This window comes from Vulpes vulpes, chromosome 3 (genome assembly GCF_048418805.1).
Source record: "Vulpes vulpes isolate BD-2025 chromosome 3, VulVul3, whole genome shotgun sequence".
In the NCBI taxonomy this organism is placed as follows: domain Eukaryota; kingdom Metazoa; phylum Chordata; class Mammalia; order Carnivora; family Canidae; genus Vulpes; species Vulpes vulpes.
The window spans coordinates 84,365,974-84,388,031 of record NC_132782.1 but is presented as its reverse complement, the minus strand read 5'-3'; the positions used below and the strand labels follow the sequence as shown (position 1 = coordinate 84,388,031).

Sequence of the window (22,058 nt, the reverse complement as noted above, 5' to 3'; positions counted from 1 at the left end):
TAAACTGCTGAGCTACCTGGGCTGCCCTGAAGTCACCCAGTTTAGCACAGATCAACATTTGCTGAATAACTCAGTCACTGGATTCCTGAGGATAGTTTCTGCTATTTCAGTTCTTCCCCCACCTCTTACCTCTGTGATATGAAGAAGGATATTTCTGTAAACGCACTTTACTATTTTAAATCAGGGCTTATATCCTGCCCTGACACCTAACTAACCCCTGCATTGTCCGTTCTTGGCCCACTCCACTGCCCCCATTCTGTGGGCATAATTAGTGCTTTGGTGGGCTTTTCCAAAAGGCCACTTTAGTGTTTTCTCCATTTCTGTGGATTTATGCCTCTATCTCTAACAGAAAAATGAGAGTGATAGAGTATGCTAGATCTTAATGTCTTTCAGTTTTGGTGAATTGACTCATCTTGAATTAAGAGCCAGAGGGAAGTACTGGCTTGAAGTCATCAACTCTAGGTATCAATGTTGTCAAGGCTGTGGCCACATGGGCCAAAGCTTGACCTTTCCTATTCCAGTGACTTGCAAGGGGCTAACATCTTTAAGCCTCATGACCCTTTCTGTTATGCAACCAGAACTGGTACTGATGGTTAATTATGGGTCTATTTACAGAGTGTCTGACTTCTGTACTCTCCATTTCACTGATATTTGAAGGTGATTGTGCAAAAAAAAGATTATTCCATCTTTTGCCTTTGAAATTACCATGCCAGTTACAGCACTCTTAGGCCCCAAGAATATAGAAATGAGGAAGTTGTGATTCCTACCCAGGAGGATCTCATAAATTAATTTGAGAGACTGAAACATAATTACTGTACAACCAGTGAGCCTCATGCTCCCTGCTCTAGCCCACGAGAGAAGAATGGATCAGTTTTCGTTTGTTGGGCAATTGTAAAAAGTACCACCAACTGGGGAGCTCCAAAAATGGAAATTTATTCTCTCACATTTCTGGAGGCTGAAAGTCCAAGATTATGGGTTCAGCAAGTTTGGTTCCTTCCAAAGCCTCTCTCCATGGCTTGCAGATGGCCATCCTCTTCCTGTGTCTTCACATGGTCTGCCCTCTGTGGATGTCTGTGTTCTGATCTCTTCATGTTGGATTAGGGCCCACGCTGGAGATCTCATTTAACTTTGATTTCCTTCTTAAAGGCCACATCTCCAACTGCAGTCACATTTTGAATTGCTGGGAGTTAGACATCAACATACAGATTGGGAGGGGACACAATTCAGCTTACACCAGGATCTATGGGGAGAGTCTGTGAGCCGGTACATGACCACCACAGGAGGACAAAGGGACCTACAGCAGTGAATCTGCACTCTCATCAAAGCTGGGTGGAGGGTGGGGCTGGATCCTGGGTGCCAGTGAGAAGGGCCCAGGTCAGCAGGGGCAACTCCCAGGACTGATAGAACCACGGATACAGTCACAGATCATAAGGACCTTTGTAGAACCAGAGCAGGAAGCAAGTGTCACTGTAAGGCCCAGGGCAGAGAGAGGTTCTGAGGCCCACCTTCCCAGCCAGGAACATCCTGAGCTCATTCTGGGAGGAGCAGGGAAAGGGCAGTGGGGGATAAAATCAGAAAGACTGAACTTGGAAAATCTCATTACCTAAGTGAGACCAAGAAGTTGTTTTATGGGAACAAGAAATCTCCCTCCCCACTGTCACCACAGGAAACATCTCGTGGGGACAATAATGTCAAAGATGAAAAGTTAAAAAGTTACATTTTCTTTCGGTATCTGTTTGTTTTCAGAAGCAGCGTATCTCTCGTTTCTGCAGTTGGAACCATAACACACTTGATTGATTAACAAAGATGAAATGAAAGAATCAGAGAGCTGGACAGACTCTCACTATTTGAGTCCAAGGCCTTAATTTTACAGATTTATTATTTAATCCTCCTAACAACCCTCTGAAAAACCTGAGGCATGGAGAAGTTAATGACATGCTCAAGGTAAGAGAATGGGAATGATGGAGCCGTCTGACCTGTGGCCTCACTCTCTAGGTTGAGCTGCTTTCAGACAAGCTCATTAGTTCCAAGGCTGGGCTGGGGCCCATAGGCCCCCAAAGGATAGGGATGGCTTTGTGACTAATGTTGACCCCACAACTATCCTCGAGGAGACTACACACTGCTGAACTCATAGTTGGCCTTCAGTAAAACATTGTGACTGTTTGTGAAACATATATTGTGTTTGTGAAACAGCACATGGACTTCACCAAGTAGCTCTATCGTTTTGTCCCTTGGGCATTTCCCAATACCGGCTATCTAAAGTTCATCTGAACCTCAAACATGCCTTAGAGGTCACCAGGAAGGTTCTTGCTCCGGCTTTTGTTTAGATCCACAAACATTTTTTACTTAGTGCTCCAGATCAGGTCCAAATGGGCCCTGTTGGTGGGGAAAATTCAGACCCATGAATAGACAGTTTCAGTATGGTGGAAAGTCAGGCATGATGCTTTGAGAGCACAGAGAAGGAACACTTGTCACCAAAGAGGGTTGAGAGGAGCTGATACCTGGTCTGAGGCTAAAAATTTATTTTTAAAAATCAAATGTATAGATGTACATGCTTTAGAGAGTTGTACAGTACTAACTACAGTGGTTATAAAAAAAAAAAACTAGTGGTGCCTCACTCTTTCTGATCTCTTTCTGATGTTCTCCCTCATTTTGGCAGAGACCTTCCTGTTGTTTTCAGAAGAATGATGCAGAGAAGTAAATTTTTCCTAAGTATGTGCATGTCTGAATATATCTCTGCTCTACTCACTTACCTGATGGATGATTTGAGTATAGACTTTTAGGTGGGCTGGAATTTTCTCTGTGAACTTGAAGACATAGAGACTTGTATCTAGTATCACTGTTGAGAAGATCAGTGCCCTTCTGGTTTCTGATTCTTTGCATGGGACCTGTGTCTTGCTCTCCTCACTCTCTCTGCAAGCATTTGGAATCTTCTTTTTGTCCTTGGTGTTCTGAAAGTTCATGAGGTGTGCCTTCGTGTATCTCCTGCCATGCATTATTCTAGGCAGAGCTATCAAAGAGTTTTTTTAAAATTAATACATTTTTTTTTTCAGAGAGAGAAAGAGAGTGAGATAGAGAATCCCAAGCAAACTCCCTGCTGAGTGCCAGGCTTGACTGAGGGCTCAGTTCCACGACCCTGAGATCGCAACTGAGCCAAAACCAAGAGTCAGAAACTGAGTTGACTGAGCCACCCAGGGGCCCACAAGAGGCCTTTCTGCAATGATGCTAATGTTCTCTATGTGTCTTATCCAATATGGTTACCTCCAGCTGCATGAGGCTATGTCACACTTGAAATGTGGCCAGTGTGGCTGAGGAACTGCATTTCTGATTTTATATAGTCTTAACAAATTTATATTTAAATGTAATTTGCCCCATGTGTCCTGGAGCTGTATATTGGACAATGCAGTATATTGACCTTTCTTTCTGGAGACTGTTGCTCGAGTCCAGAGATATTTTCTTGTATTATTTCTCCTACTTTTAATTTTTGTGTCTTTCTTTCTTTCTTTCTTTCTTTCTTTCTTTCTTTCTTTCTCTTTCTTTCTTTCTTTCTTTCTTTTCCTTCCTTTCTTCTTCTTCTTCTTCTTCTTCTTCTTCTTCTTCTTCTTCTTCTTCTTCTTCTTCTTTTTCTTTCTTCCTTCCTTTCTTTGTTTCTTTGTTTCTTTGTTTCTTTCTTTTCCTTCCTTCCTTCTTCCTTCTCCTTCCTTCCTTCCTTCCTTCCTTCCTTCCTTTCTTTCTTTCTTTCTTTCTTTCTTTCTTTCTTTCTTTCTTTTCTCTTCTTTTCTTTTGAGAGAGAAAGATAGAACATGCATGCAAGTGGTAAGGGGAGGGATATAGGGAGGCTGAGAGATAATCCCAAGCAGGGTCCGTGCCAGCGGGGAGCCAGACGTGGGGTTTGATCTCACAACACTGAGATCATGACCTGAGCCAAAATCAAGTCGGACACTAACAGTCCGACTCACTCAGGCGTCCCATGTTCTCATTGTTTCTATTCTTTTTCTGGAGACTCCTATTGGTGGAACTCCTGGAATTATTCTCTAGGTTTCTCCCTCTCATTTTTTTTTTGTAGTGAAATACTTAAATTAAGTTAACCTAGTGAACGTGTCTTTATTTAAAATGTTGGTATTTTAACCCTTATTGATTTCATATTGACCTTAAAAATATTGTATTCAAATCAAGTGTATCATATATATGATTAGTTAGATTTTGACAGTTTGGCCCTCAAGTGGAATGCTTCACTCTCCTCTCTGGTCCTGATTCTACCTGGAAGTCCCAACTGAATTTTATAAACACATTGTATTGGTAAGGAAGATATGAGCTCTCCTTACTGCTGCTGTTTGTTTTTTTAGGGTTTTAGCTTTTATTGACCTATAAGGCACTCTACTTACAGAACCATTTAGAGACAAATTCTGCCCACTAGGAGAAGGAGGACAAGTGAGTTCTCATCCTATGGTGTTATATCCCGTGAGGTTAGAGAGAAGTGAGGTGTGGTGGTCCTGTTCCTCGCCCTGTTTACACAGCTGGACAAACACTGCAGGCTCCAATTAGAATCCATGATGAAGTCTCTAAACATATACAACCTCAATACCTCTCATAGACAAGAGGTAAGAACCATTTAAGCACAACCACTAAGAAGGAAAAAAGTAAGCAGTCCACATCCAGCAAACTCTAAACCTTTTATTATGTTTGAACTAAAACTTGAACTCATGTCACCTCTTCCTGCTGAAAGAGACTACATTGCATAATTTAGGGTTACTCTATAACTCTTGTCCTCTGTCAGCCATGTGTTGAACTGTTTATGAGTTCATACTGAATGAACATTTCTAAAGGCTCAGTGAGGGTCAGGTATTTGGCTGGACAAAGTCACCAATATAACAAATACCATTACTTTTTTTTTTTTTAAAGATTTTATTTATTTATTCTTGAGAGACAAAGAGAGACAGACAGAGAGAGAGAGAGAGAGAGAGAGATAGAGAGAGAGGGGCAGAGCCACAGGCAGAAGGAGAAGCAGGCTCCCTGCAGGAAGCCCAATGTGGGACTTGATCCTGGGTATCCAGGAACATACCCCAGGCCGAAGGTGGTGCTAAACCGCTGAGCCACCTGGGCTGCCCACAAATACCATTACTTTATAGCAGGTTTTGATTTATAGCTCGGTAGTTGTGTGGTTATTTGTTTAGTGTCTCTCATCCCTTTAGAGTGTTGGGTTTAGTAGACAAGAATTTTGACTTTTTAACATTTGGTGCTGGGCCCATGGATTTACTGCAGCAGATGTAGCGTCCAATCAACATCTAATGACAATGGGATGACAATGGAGCCCACCTCCTCCAATGCTGGGACTGTCCACAGATCACCACTTCCACACCAAACTACAGGACCCAGCCACCAAAACTTAGATACCACCTAGTTATCCAAAATTGACAAAGTCGGGATCCCTGGGTGGCGCAGTGGTTTAGCGCCTGCCTTTGGCCCAGGGCGCGATCCTGGAGACCCGGGATCGAATCCCACGTCGGGCTCTCGGTGCATGGAGCCTGCTTCTCCCTCTGCCTGTGTCTCTGCCTCTTTCTCTTTCTCTCTGTGTGACTATCATAAAGAAATAAAATTTAAAAAAAAAGGACTTATTAAAAAAAAGTCTTTAAAAAAAAATCCTCAACAAAATATTAAAAAAAAAATTGACAAAGTCAAGTTTGGCCTTACTGGGAAGAATGGGAGCTTGACAGCTTAGGAACAGACACAGAATCTTTCTTTTTTGCACATTTTGCACACTCAAGATTATTATCTGTGCAATTTGAATTTAATGCACAAATCATTCCAGAGCAACACTGGCTCCTGTGCTGTGAGCAGTTCTCTTTTGGTCAGTAGAAATCTGGTCCAGATTCTGAGAAGAGGTGCCACATGGGCTCAAGATATAAAGAAATGGGAATATTAGATGGCCAGGGCCCTAAGATTTCTCAATCCCAAGACCCCAGGATCATGACCTGAGCCAAAGGCTGATGCTCAACCACTGAGCCACCCAGGTACCCCCTACCCCATGAATTTAGAGCAGAGTATGGAAAGTACATGATGAGAGTATTGGTATAGGAAGGAGTAGATGACAGCCACGGGGTGCGTGGGGTATTCTTCCAACACACAGTGTCTTCCTTCACACATTCTGCAGGGCTCTGAGAATGCAAATATCATCATGTCAGGTGTCCCCTTCTGGAGAAGAATGGGACACAAAGCTCATGCTTCTATTATTTCCCCCTGTAGACAAGGGCATATGCATTGGTTCAGTGCCAGCTGAATTTTAGTCCCCAGCTATGACGAGCATATCACTGCAGGGACAGATTCCAAGCAGCTAGATCAGAACACATCAGAACCATGTGGCAGGTGGATGCTCATATTAGGCTTAGTTACAAATCATCATAGTGGAGCATGGGTTTTGGAGCATATTAGTTTCCGCAGAGGCTTGGTTTCCAAGTAAAATAAGAAAGGCTTTCTGCTTATGTGAAGGAATTAAGTTGTCCAGATTATCAGATGACAGGAACCTTCCCTTGTTTGCATGTATTCTGTGTACTCTGCTGGGGAACACAGGGAGGCAGATCCCACCCAACAATACCCTTACTAACATCTTGACTAGCATCTGTCTTTCCTGCTGATGTGAGGCGGAGTCCTTTGTCCTGGAAGACCCACAAGATAGCTGCTGTTCAGGTCACCATGGAGGTAGGAACAAAAATTTAACCACTTTGCTGTTGCAGCCTGGATCTCACTATTTATGTAGTGACCCTTACCAGGGAAGGGCAAGCATTGAATACTGATGTTGCAGAGCCCAGAAGACTTTCCAGTCTCTCTTCATGTTTGCTTATTTACAATTTGTTCTTGTGATCATTGGGTTGTTGGAAAGCTCATCGCAGTCACTGAGTCTCAGTTGCCACATCTATAAACAGGGAATATCATGACCCTATTGAATGGTGCCCAGTTGAAGGCACCAAAAGGGGCAGAAATATTTCAGAATTCCTGGGACTTTCTCTCCTACTTTTCCTGAGGATCATCTTCCAGCTTCCTATGTCTGCCCTTTGTTACTATTCAAGCTTGCAGCCACTTCTTTCTTAATTATCTATTTGTAGGGCTGTGTTTTCCCAGAGATTCCAGAGTTATGCCCACATAATCCACAGTTTCTCAGGCCATGCAGACAAAGAACATGGGTCAGAGTGATGATAATGAGCAGGTGCAATTTCCAGATGCTATGTTCTCAGATCTCTCCATCAGGAATGTGGCCTGGTCACCAAAGATCCACATGGAAAGGACACAGGGAACCTAGCAGTTTTACCTCTACAAACTCAACTGCACCACCTTTCTGGGTAACTTCTGAGCATACAGCACTTTGCGGGTGACTAGGGACATAATGTCGATGAACACCCAGACTGCACCCTTGAGAAGCTCTCTCTCTGTAAGGCAAATAGGTATGAGACCATAATGGGGCTCAAAGGTAGAAAGGGTAGCAATAGAACTAGGGTTGGGGTAATAGGAATTTCCCAGAGAAGGAAGTGCTTATGTCTGTTCAAGTAAGTTGGTGACGAAGGACTCTAACAGAGGGGATGAGTAGGAGGATGAGTAGGATCCTTGTAGGGGGCACAGGAGCATTTGTAGGCAGAGGAAAGTACATGGGTAAAGATGTGTAGACCTAGCTTGTTTGAAGGATTTCAAATATTTAGGGGTGCAGGGAACCATGGTGACAAGGACAGGTTAGAGGGTTAAGGACAGTGATTTTAATGAGTTTCTGTAACCTTTGAGATTACTGATGACACTGAGTTGTTTATTGATTTCCACAGAGTATGAACTCATAGGAGATCAAAATGGAATTGTTTACCTTACTTTGCCAATGCTCATGGTTGGGGGGTTGCCTGCTGGTGGAGCACATGTCACCCTTCTGGTGGCTGTAGCTCCAGCCCCACCCCCTTTCTGTATATATATATTCCAGTCTCACTGAATCCCCACAAATGGGAATGCAGCTCTGCACAAAAGGCCAGCAAAGACTAGCACACACCGCTGAGTGAAAGTACAGAGAATTCACAGAGGACAAGTGGTCATGGACTTGATCCCAAGCTTTTCCACAGAAACCTGGCTTCTTCTGGCTATCAGCCTGGTGCTCCTCTATCTGTGAGTAACTTTCCAGGCTCATTGCCTCTGTATCCTTGATTTGGGTTGCTAATTAGCCTCTACCCTGTTTTCCTTTTCTGTTTTGAAGATCAAAAGTGCTAACAAAGGGGATGTAGCTTGTGTTGAATGCTTCATACATACTAGGAACACATAAGAGGTTATGATTGGCCTTACCAAATCTGCTGATTAAGTGCTCCCCACACTGGACTCTAACTTCTGTAGCTAGAAGGTAGAGTGATATTTCCTCCTAGGGATGATCTTCTGATTGCCTATATATTGGGACCTAGATTAATTAAGTAGAATCTGGCTGAGGCACAGTAAAATCAACAGGTCCCTGTGCTCTGGGGTCCTCATCCCTTTTCCAAGCTGTGACGATTCTGGAGGTAGAGGGAGTGATTTAGGTCTTTGTCTTATTATCTTCACCTTCTCCTCTCTGTCTGTTATAAGAGACATTATAGAAGAATTGGGCTTGTGTCACTCATGTGGCTCCTGCTCCCCTCATTCCACCACCAGGCATCATATACACAAGGCACCTGGTGCAAGCAGTCTTTGGGGGAGGAGGGCTGAGGATGTCTCATCTTCTTCTTCCCAAAGGTCTCTTCCCTCTTTTCTGCCCTTCTACTTACCATTCCCCACCCCTACCCCCCATAATATACAGAACTCCTTACCCCTAAATGAGCATCTTTACAGCTGAGGAGACTTGGCAGATTTCATAAAATGTTATTCATTTCAACTTTTCCTTCTAGTCTCTGGGAGGGTTAACATCAGTATAGAGATTTCTTTACCCCCAATATGAAATCTGCCAGTAGCCACAAGCCAGAGCCCTGAAAGCCAATTTGGATTTTAAATATGTTTTTGCCTTTATATTACAATACTGGAAGAGGAATCCAAACATCTAGCATAGGAATTCCTTTCAGTGGTGGGATTACCAGCATCATGGAGCAGTTTGGGAAAGAATGAGTTTCACAGTGTGGGTAGGGATGGACCGTCCATGTCACGTTTCACCTCTGTTTCAATTTCTTTCTTTAACAATAGGAAATCATGAGGACATGAACATAGAACATGGAAACCTCATTTTCATTTCCTGAGGGAAAGGTTAGGATGCCCAGGTGCTATGGCAACACATTTTTTGTGTGATGACGTTTAAGATTAATTCATGTGGTTTATTTTTTTAAAGATTTTATCTATTTATTCATGAGACACACACACACACACACACACACACACACACACACACACACATACACAGACACACAGAGAGGCAGAGACACAGGCAGAGGGAGACGCAGGCTCCATGCAGGGAGCCCGATGTGGGACTTGATCCCGGGTCTCCAGGATCAGGCTCTGGGCCGAAGGTGGTGCTAAACCGCTAAGCCACCCGTGCTGCCCAATTCATGTGGTTTAATCTCATTCTATTTAATTATAGATTTTTTCTGACATAAGACGCTTTCCAGCATGTTCTTTCTGAAGGATACAAGAGGGCTATTGGTTCAGCCTTTACTACAAAGGAGTGTAAATAACCTACATCTTCTAGAGTGATGTTGAGGATATGAAATTAGTGTACACACATAGTTCTGTGATATAGGTCATATATATTTTTAAATACATGTGACCGGGAGTTTTTTTTAACCTCTCAGCACAGGGGAGTAGTGAGACTGAGCCAGTACTGATGTGAGAGGCATCCAGGTAGGACTGGGGATGGAGCGGGAGAATATTCTTTCCTCAGAGCAGATCTCCCAGAGATTCTTTTTGATCCTGGTCCCACAGGATCATTGATGTGGTCATCAATGGACCACAGGGTTAGCATCTCATCTGCTTGCAGCCAGTTGTCAGGGTTACCATGTAAGTCATAAGTCACAGTGTGTGTGGTCTGTCTGGCTGTGGGGCTGTCACTGGATACTGTCATCAACAGGTAAACAACACTGTAGACTTAGAAGACACTGGTGTAGCCAAGATTCAGTAGCTGTAGACAGTGCCTTCTGCATGCAATGCAACGTAAAGGCAATAAAAATGAGTGGCTTTATTTTAAACCCTTCATTTGTACCAAAAGCAATATTAATCTACCAAGAAGAGGGAAGCTGGAAAGAATCAGAAAATTTTCCTGGCCTATCCTCCATGACATATGGTGCCATGTGGGTCTAGATACTAGACAAGATCTTTCCGTGGGACACATCACTCACTAGTTTTGCCTCAATTGGGAGCTCATGTAGGAAACAAAACAGGAACTGATTTGTTGTGGTGGTGATAGTAAGGAAGGAATGGAGGTGAGACTGAAGCTACCCCGGCTCCTGGCAGTTGGTGCTCCTGTGTCCAACTGTTCTGGAGGAAGGATCCAAACACCCAGCTGGGCCCAGCTGAGGTGCCTCTGCTGATCCCTTAATGCAGTTTTGGAGTTTTATTTGATTATATAAGAGTTGCTGGATTTGTACAGAATATCCAGAATTTCTACTGCCTTTAAGGCTAACCTCTAGAAAAGAGAGAAAGTCTTCATTCCAATTAAAAATAACATTTTATTAATAGTGAAAGGGAATGAAACTAGACCACTCTCTTTCACCATACACAAAGATAAACTCAAAATGGATGAAAGATCTAAATGTGAGACAAGATTCCATCAAAATCCTAGAGGAGAACACAGGCAACACCCTTTTTGAACTCAGCCACGGTAACTTCTTGCAAGATACATCCACAAAGGCAAAAGAAACAAAAGCAAAAATGAACTATTGGGACTTTATCAAGACAAGAAGCTTTTGCACAGCAAAGGATACAGTCAACAAAACTAAAAGACACCCTACAGAATGGGAGAAGATATTTGCAAATGACGTATCAGATAAAGGGCTAGTTTCCAAGATCTATAAAGAACTTCTTAAACTCAACACCAAAGAAACAAACAATCCAATCATGAAATGGGCAAAAGACATGAAGAGAAATCTCACAGAGGAAGACATAGACGTGGCCAACATGCACATGAGAAAATGCTCTGCATCACTTGCCATCAGGGAAACACAAATCAAAACCACAATGAGATACCACCTCACACCAGTGAGAATGGGGAACATTAACAAGGCAGGAAACCACAAATGTTGGAGAGGATGCAGAGAAAAGGGAAGCCTCTTACACTGTTGGTGGGAATGTGAACTGGTGCAGCCGCTCTGGAAAACTGTGTGGAGGTTCCTCAAAGAGTTAAAAATAGACCTGCCCTACGACCCAGCAATTGCACTGTAGGGATTTACCCCAAAGATTCAGATGCAATGAAACGCCGGGACACCTGCACCCCGATGTTTCTAGCAGCAATGTCCACGATAGCCAAACTGTGGAAGGAGCCTCGGTGTCCATCGAAAGATGAATGGATAAAGAAGATGTGGTTTATGTATACAATGGAATATTCCTCAGCCATTAGAAACGACAAATACCCACCATTTGCTTCAACGAGGATGGAACTGGAAGGTATTATGTTAAGTGAAGTAAGTCAATCGGAGAAGGACAAACAGTGTATGTTCTCATTCATTTGGGGAATATAAATAATAGTGAAAGGGAATATAAGGGAAGGGAGAAGAAATGTGTGGGAAATATCAGAAAGTGAGACAGAACATAAAGACTCTTAACTGGGAAACGAACTAGGGGTGGTGGAAGGGGAGGAGGGCGGGTGGTGGGGGTGAATGGGTGATGGGCACTGAGGGGGGCACTTGACGGGATGAGCACTGGGTGTTATTCTATATGTTTGCAAATTGAACACCAATAAAAATAAATTTATTATAAAAAATGAATAAATAAATAAAATCTTAAAAAAAATAACATTTTATCATTACTCATTTTTTGTTGTATAGCATGTATTCTGCTGTCCACTGGAGGTATCAGGACTTTGGAAAACCGTCTGTTAGCTGAAATCACCTATAGGCTTGTTGAACCATTTCTACTCATCATCCTTTCCCACCATACTTTCTTAATTTGCCTTTATGGGGTTAGTCTTGTAGGCCTAGCAGGTTAATGGGTAAAATGGTTTTGGCAATGTCTTCCCTCAGCCTCTCTTCTTCTTCCATGCTGTCATTTCTCAGCAACACCTAATCTAGAACCCCCAGTTGTGGGATTCCACACATAACACATGAAAGATGATTGTAGGCAAACCTGCCATAGGAAGCACCATCCATGGTGCACCACCGATTCTTTTATATGGAATCATTTAGAGCACATATTTGTCAGTCCCCCTTCTCTGTAGCTCATGACAACCAGAGTGCCTGACAACAGAGACTTGGGTAGAGCTAAAGTATCTCACTTTTCTATGAGGTCAGTGGAGCCTTGGACACAGTTTTCATTGTATAGAAATGACAAGAGTGTCATTGCTCAAAGTGTCTCCGTGAAGAGATAATTAAGAAGGACCAGATCTCACACAGTGATAGGTCCTGCAAGGAAAGAAAAACACAGAAGTCTTTGAGCAAGCTGTATCAACATTTTCACAGTAGGCTCTTATGAACATTCTATCACTGAGTGAATATAATTAAGCAAAATATCATCATTGGAACAGAAAGAATTTTTTTCTCTTCCACTCTAGAGAAAGTTATGGAAGAATCATTTATTAAATAAGCATGAGTGGGGATCCCTGGGTGGCGCAGCGGTTTGGCGCCTGCCTTTGGCCCAGGGCGCGATCCTGGAGACCCGGGATCGAATCCCACGTCGGGCTCCCGGTGCATGGAGCCTGCTTCTCCGTCTGCCTGTGTCTCTGCCTCTCTCTCTCTCTCTCTGTGTGTGTGTGACTATCATAAATAAATAAAAAAAAATAAGCATGAGTGAAATTCCTGGAAGAAGTTGGCATAAACCTTTTAGGAACCTTTTCCACACTCAAGTGTTGAAACACTTATCAAATCTTCACTTTAGGATTGTGACTATGAAGCTTTCAGCTGCTCTTAGCTAATCATCATGTTCCGTGAGTCTTATAGTGAAGGTGGGAAAGGAGATGATGAATAAATGTATTACTGTCATTGAAATTGCTATCATTATTTCTTGCCTGCGTGTTACCTCCCTCCCTTGCCTGTCCCAGTTCTCTGTCAATGACTGGCTAGCTCCAGCATCTATTCCACGATCCCTGTGACCTGGCTTTCTTTTCACTTTGTAGGTATGGGACCTACACACATGGGATTTTTAGGAAGCTGGGAATTCCTGGGCCAACACCTCTGCCTTTTGTGGGAACTGCTCTGGGCTACCGTGATGTAAGTGTTTGATCTCCCTCTTTTTCTTCTTGTGGTTGCAAATCACAGCTTAGTTTCATAGCAAAGATGCTCCTCCTCATGAGGAAGTGCTTAGGTTTCAGACTTCCCAGAAATGGTGTCAGAGGCTGCACCCAGTACATGGCTAGTTCTACCCCAGGTCACTATTGTTTGTTGTTCTGAGCCTCACGTTTTGCTACAGTGGGCAGCCCAGTTCTCTGGCTAATTCAACACGGAACTTGACATTTGAGCTTGTTAGCATTGTGAAGAGGCTTTTTGTTTCTGGCAGGTGCAGATTCCTAGGAGAGCATAATCATACTGTATGAGAAGAGAAGCATCAAGGGGGTCCACGCTAGTGGTCCATTAAGCTGTAGGCCAGAGTCAGACCTTTATGTTCACCGTACAAGCTCTGGGTAGCCTTTTGTTTTGCTGGATAGCTCTGGAACTTCAGATTATTGGGAAGCCCAAGATTCACCGTTGGAGAATTTGCACATAGTTGAATTTTCGCAAGAATTGCCAAGCCTCTGTAGTTATTTCCAAGCCCTAAGTCTCCTTTTGCTAATGGTGACATCTCTTGGGATTTGAGAGGTTGAACCAGAGATCTCTGCTTTACTTCTCTACCTTCATTGTAGGTAACTTCTGGGTGAGTTGAGGAGGGAGGGAGTTTTGGTAAGGGCAGATGGTGCTTGTCTTGACCTTGACCCAAAGAATTTAACCTTTGAATGAGTTGTGTGTATATATGTTGTTTTTCATACAAAGGTAGAACTACTTATAGAAAATCACTAGAAAAGAAATGCTTTGACAAATTTATTAAGAAATTAATATACTGAATGGAGTGTACTAGTAGACACACAGACTGATGTTGGTAGAGCTGTTGTGGCTAATCCAGTTTTGGTGCCTCGTCCAAGGCTCAGGCCCTGCATAGAAGGTTAGGAGCTCACGTCCAGAAGGCCAGCAGGCAGAGTCTCATCTGCAGGCTGCTTTCTGTTGTGGAGTTCTTTTCCCACAGATGTGAGGCTTGTTTCCCAGATCTCACTTCTCAACATTCCCTGCTGAGACCCCCGTTGCCCAATTACTGTCTCAGAAATTCCTGGGCTTTTTCTTTCCAAAAAAGCGATAATTTCTTCTCCACTTGCCCTAGATCAATTCCTTAGTACATATATCCCAAAAGCCACATTTATGGGACCCTGTTTTCATGGTTAAAACATCAAAATCACAGTTGAAACTTAGGGACAGGAAGTGTCTTGTCTTGTTTTAAGTGATAGAAGTGAAAAGTCATATCAGGGGTTTTAGTTTGTTTTGCCCTTTGTTGAGTGGTGGCATTATCCCCTCTTTCCATGTTGAGATGGTGGACTGGAACGGGATTCCACCTTGTCATTCATTCATTCATCTCTCATTTGTTCAGTCAACAATAGTGTTAGAATTTGTAAAACTGCTAGATTAAAAGAGGCCACTGGTGTCTTAATACCCTAAATCCACTGACATCTCATAGGGCTCATATTGATCAATGAACAGAGTGGTAACTGGGTGTTCAGAGTGTGCAGGCCATGCTCACTTTCCTCAGCTCCCATTTTCCCATGTGGCTCTGAGGTAGTATTTCAGAGGGTTCTGAGATTTAGAGAAAAGACACACACAAGCCAAACACATCAGACAGACAGGGGTTACACAGTCCTCAGAGACAGGGTAAGATGTCCAGTATCTACAATACTCATAGAGAATTCAAGACAGACTTGATATTCTCTCTTGCAGGATCTCTTCTGTTTTCTTTCCTTTCCTGTAAGATGCCTATGAATCAGAGCTTCCCTCTGCCAGTGGAAGGTAGTAAGCCATATTTCATGCAATCTAAGTCATATTGGTCCCTGTTACACATAGGGCTTAGACATTTAGGTGAGTAATGTGTTTTGTTTCTTCTTGCAGGGTTTTTATGTTTTTGACAAGAAATGTTTTAGAAAGTATGGAAGAATGTGGGGGTGAGTATTCTGGAACTTTCTATTGGATAGGCTTGTTGTGATGAGGCCCCTGTGGTGTAGACAGTTTGTTGAGAGCCACTAGGAATGAAGCCTGCTGTGGTAAAGCTTCTGAGTCTCCCTTCCTGAAATCCCATGTGTCAACAGGTGTGCAGGTCTAAGTATGAACCAGACCTAGGGAGTATAGTGTGGTGATGTGATGATCACAGCCAGTGTTGTATCACTCTGCACCTCTTTATCTTCTCTGATCACATCCTTAGAAATCTAATGACTCTGAGTGGCATGGCCCATAGTAACATGATGGAGCTGAAAGAAGATAGATCTCTGAACCACCCTGGTTCAGCTCCACTGCCCCTTCCTATATTCAGTACTTATCAGCTCTGGATGGATCCAGTCTTATATCTGTAGCCCCAGTTCTGTCCTTAGTACTTGGTTCTCATCTTGGCTGTGGATAAGACCTCCTAGGAGAGCTTGTTAAAAATGCAGATTGTGAGTAATATTCCATTGCATATATGTACCACATCTTCTTTATCCATACATCTGTCAAAGTACATCGTGACTCTTTCCACAGTTTGGCTATTTTTGACATTGCTGCTATGAACATCAGGGTGCAGGTGTCCCAATGTTTCAGAGACAAATACCCACCATTTGCTTCAATGGATGCTTCCAGTGGATGGAACTGGAGGGTATTGTGCTGAGTGAAATAAGCCAATCGGAGAAGGACAATCATCATATAGTTTTTCTCATACATGGAATGTAAGAAATAGTGCAAGGATTATAAGGGAAAGGAGGGAAACTGAGTGGGAAAAATTAGAGAGGGAGACAAACCATGAGAGACTCCTAACTCTGGGAAACAAGTAAAGGGTTGAGGAAGAGGAGGTGGAGGGGGGATGGTGATAGGCAATGAGGAGAGCACTTGTTGGGATGAGTACTGGGTGTTATACTATATGTTGGCAAATTGAATTTAAATTGAAGATTAAAAAATGTAAAAATAAAGATTAAAAAATGTAAAAATAAATGCAGATTCGTTTCCATCCCCAGGAATGCCAAATCTGAAGGATGTGGGCTGGGTCCCAAGAATCTGAATTTAACTGGTCGTGGAAACAATGTTAGGGATGAATATAAAGAGTAACACAAAACCACTGTTTCTTGTCCATCCACATGTTTTGAACGAACACGATGAGACAAGGGGAATCACCCAAGACTTATGATCAGGCTGCTGGAAGAGCTGACATAAGTGCCCCCTCAGTAATTTCTATCACTGCATCAACACTAAATGTTGTCTTCACCCGCTGAAACCTTCTGAATTTTTTTTTTTTAACCTTCTGAATTTTAGAATGCCATTTGAGATAGTAGCATTTAGTGTAGCGATCTCATCCATTTTAGATGTGATCGCAAAACCATTTGAGATTCCTCTGTAATGTCAAAGAAATAGCAGGAGACTTGTGGAAAATCTTTCACTATGTTTCAATAAATGCAAATGATTTATAGTGGAAACAAAATAAATTTTATTTATGGTGTAACTAAGCTTATAATAACCTCATGCTGGTGACAGATTCCTATTAACAGGTAGATCATACTGACAGACAGGAAGTCAGACAGGATTTGGACAGATCACATACAGTCAGCTTTGTGTGAGACATATCCAAAAGTTGGCTTGCCCTAATGCTATGGGTTGTCACCTACATGAAGCCCAAGGAACTTCCACTTGGAACCCACATATATGAAAAAATATAAACAATAAAAAAGAAATATATCTAAAATGAGTTATATATGTTTTTCTGTATTTTTAAATTCTATTTTTGTATCAAATTTTTCTGATTTAATGCTGTCAAGGACCTCTCTTAAGATTTAAAATAATATTTCCTTTCAAATGTAACTAGGAAGCATATTTTAGAAAATAGGGCAAGGATATAATTTATAATATTGCCATCGCTTTTTGAGCATTCTAAGTCTTTTCATTTGTAGACACATCTTCCATATGTGTGATTAGTGTGTGCACAATTTTCATCTAATATTCTATCACATGCCTTTCAAGTGTTTGATATATCTTCAACATTATAATTTTTAGTGACTGGGTAGGTGGATTCTCCTTTTTTTTTCTTTTCTGTTCCTAAATGATTTACTTGCCTTCAGTCAGTTACCAACCTAACTTCCTCTTTAATAATATTTGATAAATTATTTGAAATGCTTGACATAATTCTAAAATATTTGAGATTTTTTGAACATAGAAAAAACCGTGGAGAATGGTCCAGGAACTATCCACGTACGCATGTATACTCAATAAATGTTCTAATGTTATTTCTAACCCTAATCTCAGAGAATGGATTGGGTACCATGAGGATAAAAGTCTGGACTGCTAGGCATGGCTGCAGCTGCAAAAACTAACATGTTAAGTATAATCACATCTGTTTTCCCAACACAGGTTTTATGATGGGCGACAGCCTGTGCTGGCTATCACAGATCCGGACATGATCAAAACAGTGCTAGTGAAAGAATGTTATTCTGTCTTCACAAACCGGCGGGTAAGCATGGGTTTATTTTAAATTTACATAGTTATTCATAAAACTTTTATTTTGAAATAAGAATAGATTCACAAGAAGTTGTCACAGGATGTCCCATGTAACCTTCAAGCTGTTTCCTCTAAGGTAAGATCCTGCATAACTATAGTACAAGGTCCAAGTCAAATTGACATTGGTTCTAGCCACAGAGCTTACTCAGTTGTCAGTAGTTTTATATGTACTCATTTGTGTATGTGTGTGTGTGTGTGTGTGTGTGTGTGTGTGTGTGCTGCTCTCTGAACATTTATCTTACATGTAGATTTTTGAATCCACCACTCCAAGGATGTTACAGAGCTGTTCCACCCCTGGAAATCTCCTTCTTCCTATTCTTTAATAGGCATGGTGTGTAACTTGTCTTTTCATTGACTCGGAGTCTTCAGCAGAGCAAGCTCTTCTTAAATTATTTTGATAAGGCTACTTTATCCTTTTTTTCCTTTTATGGATTGTGACTTAAGCATCAAGTTTGAAAAATCTTCACCTAGCCATAAGTCTCAAGGATTTTCTCCAAGCAAATGTGTTACACATAAGTATATAGTTTTACGTTTTATATTTATAATGTAAACTCATATCTTCTTATGTTTCACATTTAACATTTTGTGTCAATTTTTAGTGTTAATGAGAGATGTGAAGTTTAGGTCAAAGATCTTTGGTTTTGGCCTATGGATGTCTAAGTGCTCCAGCACCATTTGTGAAAAGGCTATACTTCCTCCATTGAATTGTTTTTCTACCAGTATCAAAACTGAGTTGGGCCTATGTGTGTGTGTACCTATTTTTCATTCTCTTCTGTTCATTGATCTCTGTATCTATCCTTCTACTGGTGCCACCGTCTCCTGATTACCGTAGCTATATAGTAAGTCTCAACATCATGAACAGTGATTCCTCCCATTTTATTTTTGTTGGAATTGTTTTAGGTATTCTAGCTCCTTTGCCTTTCCAAATTTAGAATTAGCTTATCTGTGTTTATATGATATTTGCCAGGATTTTGTAAGACATGATTTAGACCTACCGATCATTTGTGCAAAATCTATGTCTTTACTATGTCTTGTCTTTCAATGCACAAACACAATATGTGTTTATTTAGGTTTTCTTTGATTCTTTTCACCAGAATTTAGTTCTCAGCACAGGAAAACCATATATATTTTGTTAAATACACATCTCAAGTTCCTTTTCATATTCCTCAAGATTTTCTACATTGACAATTATGTCACCTGAAATAGGAACACTCCAATTTTTATCTTTCTAATCTGTATGCCTTTTATTTCTTTGTTTTGTCTTATTGCATTAGCTAGGATTCTAGTATGATGTTAAAAATAGGAGTGGTGGGAGTGGACATTTTTTTGTTCTGAAACCATTTAAACATTTTAATATATATTTTTATAATGGAAACTGTATATATTTAAGCATGTTGTTTTTATTTATGTATACATTGTAAAGTGATTATGACAAATGAATTAATAGATCAATCACCACTCAGATTTACTTTGTATATGTGTGTCTTGTGTGTGGTAAGGACATGTAAGATCTACTTTTATTTTATTTTTTTAAAAACATTTTATTCATTTATTCATGAGAGACACAGAGAGAGGCAGAGGCATAGTCAGAGAGAGAAGCAGGCTCCCCATGGGAAACCTGATGTGGGACTCAATCCCAGGACCCTGGGATCATGCCTGAGCCAAAGGCAGACGCTCAACCACTGAGCCACCCTGGTGCCCCTAAGATCTGCTTTTAAAGCAAATTCAAGTATACATCACATTATTAGTGATTAATATCACCATGCAATATATTCAGTTTCCAGAACTTATTCATCTTATAACTAAAAGTTTGTACTGCTTGATTTCTATCTGTCCTTTGCCCTCCTCCCAGTCTGTGATAATTACCATTCTACCCTCTGGTACTGAGCTTGACTTTATTTTTCTAGATTCCACTTATAAGTGAGATCATGAAATACCTGTCCTTCTGTGTCTGGTTTAGTGCTCCTAGCCTGTTGTCCATGTTATTCAGGTTCATCCATGTTTGGAAATGGCAAGATTTCCTTCCTTTTTAAGCCTGAGTAATATTTCATTTTCTTTATCCACTCATCTGTCCACTTACATTTAAAGTAGTTATTGGTAGGTAAGTATTTACTATTGTCATTTCATTAATCCAGGTGTTTCATATAGATCAATTGTCCCTTCTTTCTATCTTCTCTTGTAATTTCATGGTTTTTTAAAAATAATGACATGCTTTGATTGTTTTCTCTTTATCCTTTCCATATCTACCCTAGATTTTTTGCTTTGCAGTTACCAGGAGGCTTACATAAAACATCTTACATATAACCATCGATTTAAGCTAATAAGAACTTAGCTTTGATTACATTCAAATCTCAATGCTTTTACTCCTTCGCCACCAGTTTTATATTTTTGTTGTCATAATTTACATATTTTTATATTGTGCACAAATTATTTTAGCTAGAGTTTTCAAAATTATTTGTCTTTTAACTTTGCACTAGTCATAAGTGATTTGCATATCTTAATACAATATCACTGTGTTCTGAATTTGACTATATATTTATATTTACTAGTGAGATTTATACTTTAATGTGATTTCATGTTACTAGTAAGTGTCCTTTTTTTTTTTTTTTTTTTGCTTGAGGAATTCCCTTTAGTATTTCTCGTAAGGCAGGTTTAGTCATGATGAATTCTTTTTTTATTTATATATTTTTAAAAGATTTTATTTATTTATTCATGGGAGACAGAGAGAGAGAGAGAGAGAGAGAGGCAGAGACGCAGGCAGAGGGAGAAGCAGGCTCCATGCAGGGACCCGATGTGGGACTCAATCCCGGTCCACCAGGATCATGCCCTGGGTGAAATGAAAGGTAGTCGCTGAACTGCTGAGCCATCCAGGCATCCCTATGATGAGTTCTTTCTACATTTGTTTGTCTGGAAATATCTCTCAATTCTGAAAGCTCTGTTTTTCTGCGTAAGGTATTCCTTTTTAAAATTTTTTGTTTAAAGGTAATGCATTCTTGATTGATATTTTTTAAAGTACTTTGAATAAATCACTCACTCTCTTCTGGCTTTCAAGATTTCTGTTGAGGAATCCACAGATAGCCTCCTGGTGTTACCTCATAGGTGATGAGCTCCTTTCCTCATACTGCTTTCAAGATTTTTTCTTAGTCTTTAATTTTTGATTTTAGTTTTATTACAATGTCTTGATGAAGTATTTTTGGGATTAAATCTGATAGGGAACTCTAACCTTCATATCCCAAGATTTCCATATATTTCCCTAGATTTGAGAAGTTTTCAGCCATTGTTCCTTTAAGTCAGCATTCTGCCCACTTCTTTCTTCTATTAGGGCTCCCATAATGTGAATATTGCTTCACTTTAAGGTGTCCTATAAGTCCTGTAGGCTTTTCCCCCATGTTCTTTCCTTTCCTCCCCGCCCCCCCACACTTGGACTGGATAATTTGAAATAATCCAAGAGGTCATGGTTGGTTCAGGATTTGGGGGGACCATAATATCAGCAACTGCATGAATCTTAACAGCAAGTACAGTGGAGGGTTCTTAGTAGCTGCAGGGCCTTCAGCAGCACCACCAGATCCAGGGCCATGGGCCCAGGGAAGGAGAAGAGTGGCAAGAGTTGGTGCAATAGGGCAGCCCTGGTGGCTCAATGGTTTAGCGCCGCCCTCAGCCCTGGATGTGATCCTGGAGACCTGGGATCAAGTCCCACGTCGGGCTCCCTGCATGGAGCCTGCTTCTCCCTCTGCCTGTGTCTCTGCCTCTCTCTCTCTCTCTCTGCCTCCCTCTCTCTCTCTCTTTGTGTGTGTCTCTCATGAATAAATAAATAAAATCTTTTTTAAAAAAGAGTTGATGCAATGCACACACTCAGCTGTGGGGCTGAATGCAAGCACATACCCCAACAGGGCTGTGGTGAGCAGTGGGGACTGTGACCAACTGTGGGACCTAGGTAACTTTGAGTGCCTGGGCTGTCTGTGTGCACTCATGTTGCTTTATGGTTAGCCACTACTGTATGCACAGCAATGGGGGCTCATGACTGGAGTTTGGACTGGCAGTTTGTAGATATAAAATTCAGGGTTTAGCTGTGGTCTCATGTGCCAGTTCAGTGTAGTGACAGGTGTCAGGCATGGCCTCAGGTACCTGAAAGCTACTGGGCCTGAGATGATGTTGTACATATGCCAAAGCTCCCTTGGTGAGATTCTG

General features: G+C 41.3%; 1 protein-coding gene across 5 annotated transcripts in view; it reads left to right on the top strand.

The window, feature by feature from the left end:
* The first annotated feature begins 7,954 nt into the window (after positions 1-7,954).
* Positions 7,955-22,058, top strand: part of LOC112935720 (cytochrome P450 3A12-like) — a 34,831-nt gene continuing 20,727 nt past the window's right edge. The window contains exons 1-5 of one of the 5 annotated variants that reach the window (XM_072753087.1): positions 7,955-8,133; positions 13,241-13,334; positions 15,081-15,149; positions 15,249-15,301; positions 17,724-17,823. In XM_072753087.1, the coding sequence (XP_072609188.1) occupies positions 15,294-15,301; positions 17,724-17,823 (108 nt within the window). In that variant the 5' untranslated portion in view covers positions 7,955-8,133; positions 13,241-13,334; positions 15,081-15,149; positions 15,249-15,293. The remainder of the gene's footprint in view (positions 8,134-13,240; positions 13,335-15,080; positions 15,150-15,248; positions 15,302-17,723; positions 17,824-22,058) is intronic. The other 4 variants (XM_072753086.1, XM_072753083.1, XM_072753084.1 and 1 more) reach the window with 4 other exon arrangements.